This window comes from Octodon degus, unplaced genomic scaffold, assembly GCF_000260255.1.
Source record: "Octodon degus isolate 3935 unplaced genomic scaffold, OctDeg1.0 scaffold00130, whole genome shotgun sequence".
Taxonomy (NCBI): Eukaryota; Metazoa; Chordata; class Mammalia; order Rodentia; family Octodontidae; genus Octodon; species Octodon degus.
Window position 1 is genome coordinate 2,950,275 of NW_004524706.1, and position 2,536 is coordinate 2,952,810.

The 2,536-nt window shown below is 37.7% G+C and overlaps 1 protein-coding gene across 1 annotated transcript in view; it reads right to left on the reverse strand.

Annotated features, from left to right (window-relative positions):
* Nucleotides 1-4: 4 nt before the first annotated feature.
* Sfpq (splicing factor proline and glutamine rich) overlaps nt 5-2,536 on the reverse strand; it is a gene marked incomplete at its 3' end in the record, with an annotated part of 9,186 nt that continues 6,654 nt past the window's right edge. The window contains exons 9-10 of the mRNA XM_023701041.1: nt 2,442-2,535; nt 5-94 (exon numbers count right to left, since the gene is read on the reverse strand). Coding sequence (XP_023556809.1) covers nt 5-94; nt 2,442-2,535 — 184 coding nt within the window. The remainder of the gene's footprint in view (nt 95-2,441; nt 2,536) is intronic.

The following is a 2,536-nucleotide window of genomic DNA, read 5'->3' on the forward strand; positions in this document are numbered from 1 at the left end:
CTCTACCATATCCTGCTGGAGTTCCAGGCCCCATTCCTCTAGGACCCTGGCCACCCACAGGCCCCGCACCTCCCTGCCCAAAGCGCTCAGTACGCTATTGGAACAGTAATAACAGTTCATTATATGTAGTTGATGTCCATGTGTGTTAAGTAAATATTTTAGAAGGTTCCGTAGTCAACGTTCGTCGATACAATCACCAATGAGTCGATCCACAGGTACCGGGAACATAGAAAGGAAAAAAGGGTAATTTGAAAATTAGTTTACGATAATACATGCCTTGTGGTATGTTCCCACTTGAGCCATTCTCATACACCTGTTTCAAAGAACAGATCTTCCCTGTAGTGCTAAAAAATTTAAGAATTAGTGCAGATGTGAAAATCCATTCCAAAGTGAGTTCTAAAAAATTTCACATCAGATTAATCCACTGAAAAAAGCTTGCAAACTCACTTTCAAGGTCTGAACAGAAAATTTAATCTCCAAGTAACCCTAACAAGCCTAACCCAACAGTCAATTCACTAAATGAAATGACAAAAGACCTACTCACCAGTTAGTGGCATGTGCTGCATAACAACCTTGTGCTTTTCAAGATCTTAAGACACATCTGCTAAGTTGCAGAAATCTTTAAAAGGTTGAAAGTTTTAATAAAATGCTACCAGACTACAAAAAGAAAAAGCATAAAAAACTAAACAGATTTAGTCACTTAACCGGCACAGTAACTTATCAAAAACCTTGTGTTGCCATATTCTCACAGGTGGACTACCCTTCAGAGCCATCACTACAAAAACCAGACAATTATGTTCACAGTACTATTCTACATTGTTGCAAAGTGACTGAACAAACAGCCCAACTGTGTAACAGCCCAGTTTTTCCCTTAAAGTCTTTGAGAAGTACACTGACACTTTACTGTTTATACATCTCATTAAATAGTTTGTGCCTTCCTTATTCCAGGTACTTTTAGGTACTTTGACTCAAATTAGAAACATGATGTACCCAAAGAGATCCCTATAAGTATAGAGCAGCCTACACTCTTAAAATAGCCCAATTACCTAAAGTATTATTCCAGAGAGGGGGAAAAAAACTAAAAAGGCAGCAGTATTTAACTGTCTCCCCAATTTCTCAGCACTTTTTAAAAAAAATACAACACTGCTAAGATTACTTGGTAAGACTTAACTTCAATACTTCTGAAAATCTTAAAAGTTACAGGGTTTTATGTGCTGTACTTTATGTATCTCCAACTAAAAAGGGAAATCTGGGTTTTTCTGGAGTTTCAATGGAGAACTTGGTACTTATCTAGATAATGTAGATTCTCAACTATGGCAACATCATGTCAAACTTGTGTCTACAAACTTAATGTATGACTAACCATCTGTCTGAAACATTTAAGCCAAAATGCAACCCAAGTACTTTAAAAATTCAATTCCATGAAAGCTAATAGTGCATTTAACCCATCCATTCTAATTCTCACTTGATGTTAGACAAAAGACGGAGAAGTGCTGTCTAACTTTAATTCTCAAAGTCAAAGTCATAGGCTGATTTTGAACAGGTTAGGTATCATACTAAAGGTTTCTAGTTACAAAATAAATCTTGTGAGCTATACAGGAAGCTCCTTTGTCCAAGCCTACAGGTCAATTAATCAGACTCAATTCAGCTGTGAAAATGTACTTTCCTACACCCACCAAAATTCAGTCCTAATGATTTGTAAAGCCCTGATACAACCACTCATACCAATTCACTGTGATTGTTCTAAAGCATCTAACAGGCTGTCTGTACAGCTAAAACATTTACACCCTCAAGAAGGTTCAAATCAACTGCACACCATAAGTATGCTTAAAATTGACTTTTGTTCCTCTAGGAAAATAGATGCCAGTTTATTTCAGGTGTACTACAGACAGGCCCAACAGGTAGAAAACGACGAGTCAAAGCACTAAACAATTCCCTTTTCATGGGACAGAAGCCACACCAGGTATAGGTCAAAGTCCTACATAATGCTAAAACATGCCTAAAGCTACAAACAAGTTTGATTCCTATTTATGGCAAATACCAGCTTTATGAATGACTTTGCCATCTGATCACTCACTTGGGTATAGAATAATCATATGCATTATCTAACACCCAGAATTTGGATTTGCCATGCACTGGAGTTCAAAAGTGCACAAGCAACACAATGAAAAACACCTAAATCTATTCACAGCCAAAGGTAATTCCCGTATTACTAAAAGCATTGATTCCTCATTGGCAATCTTATCTGTTTAGGTTGCCACAGATTTCTTCTACGTTGCCAAAGTTTTCCTCAGATTCACATATTTACATGTATGGGGGAACTAAGAGGTCCAGTTACCTACTTTAAAACAAATGGGAAGGAAAAAAAAAAAACAAACACACACATGTAAAGTCATGAAAATGAGAGCATCCTTGGTATTACGTCCCATAGGATACATTACCATGTCGCTTCCCATCATGGAACCACTCATGGTTGCTGGTGGAACTCCGGGATTAGCTTCATAACCTATGCCACCACCACCACCTAGAGGTGGAA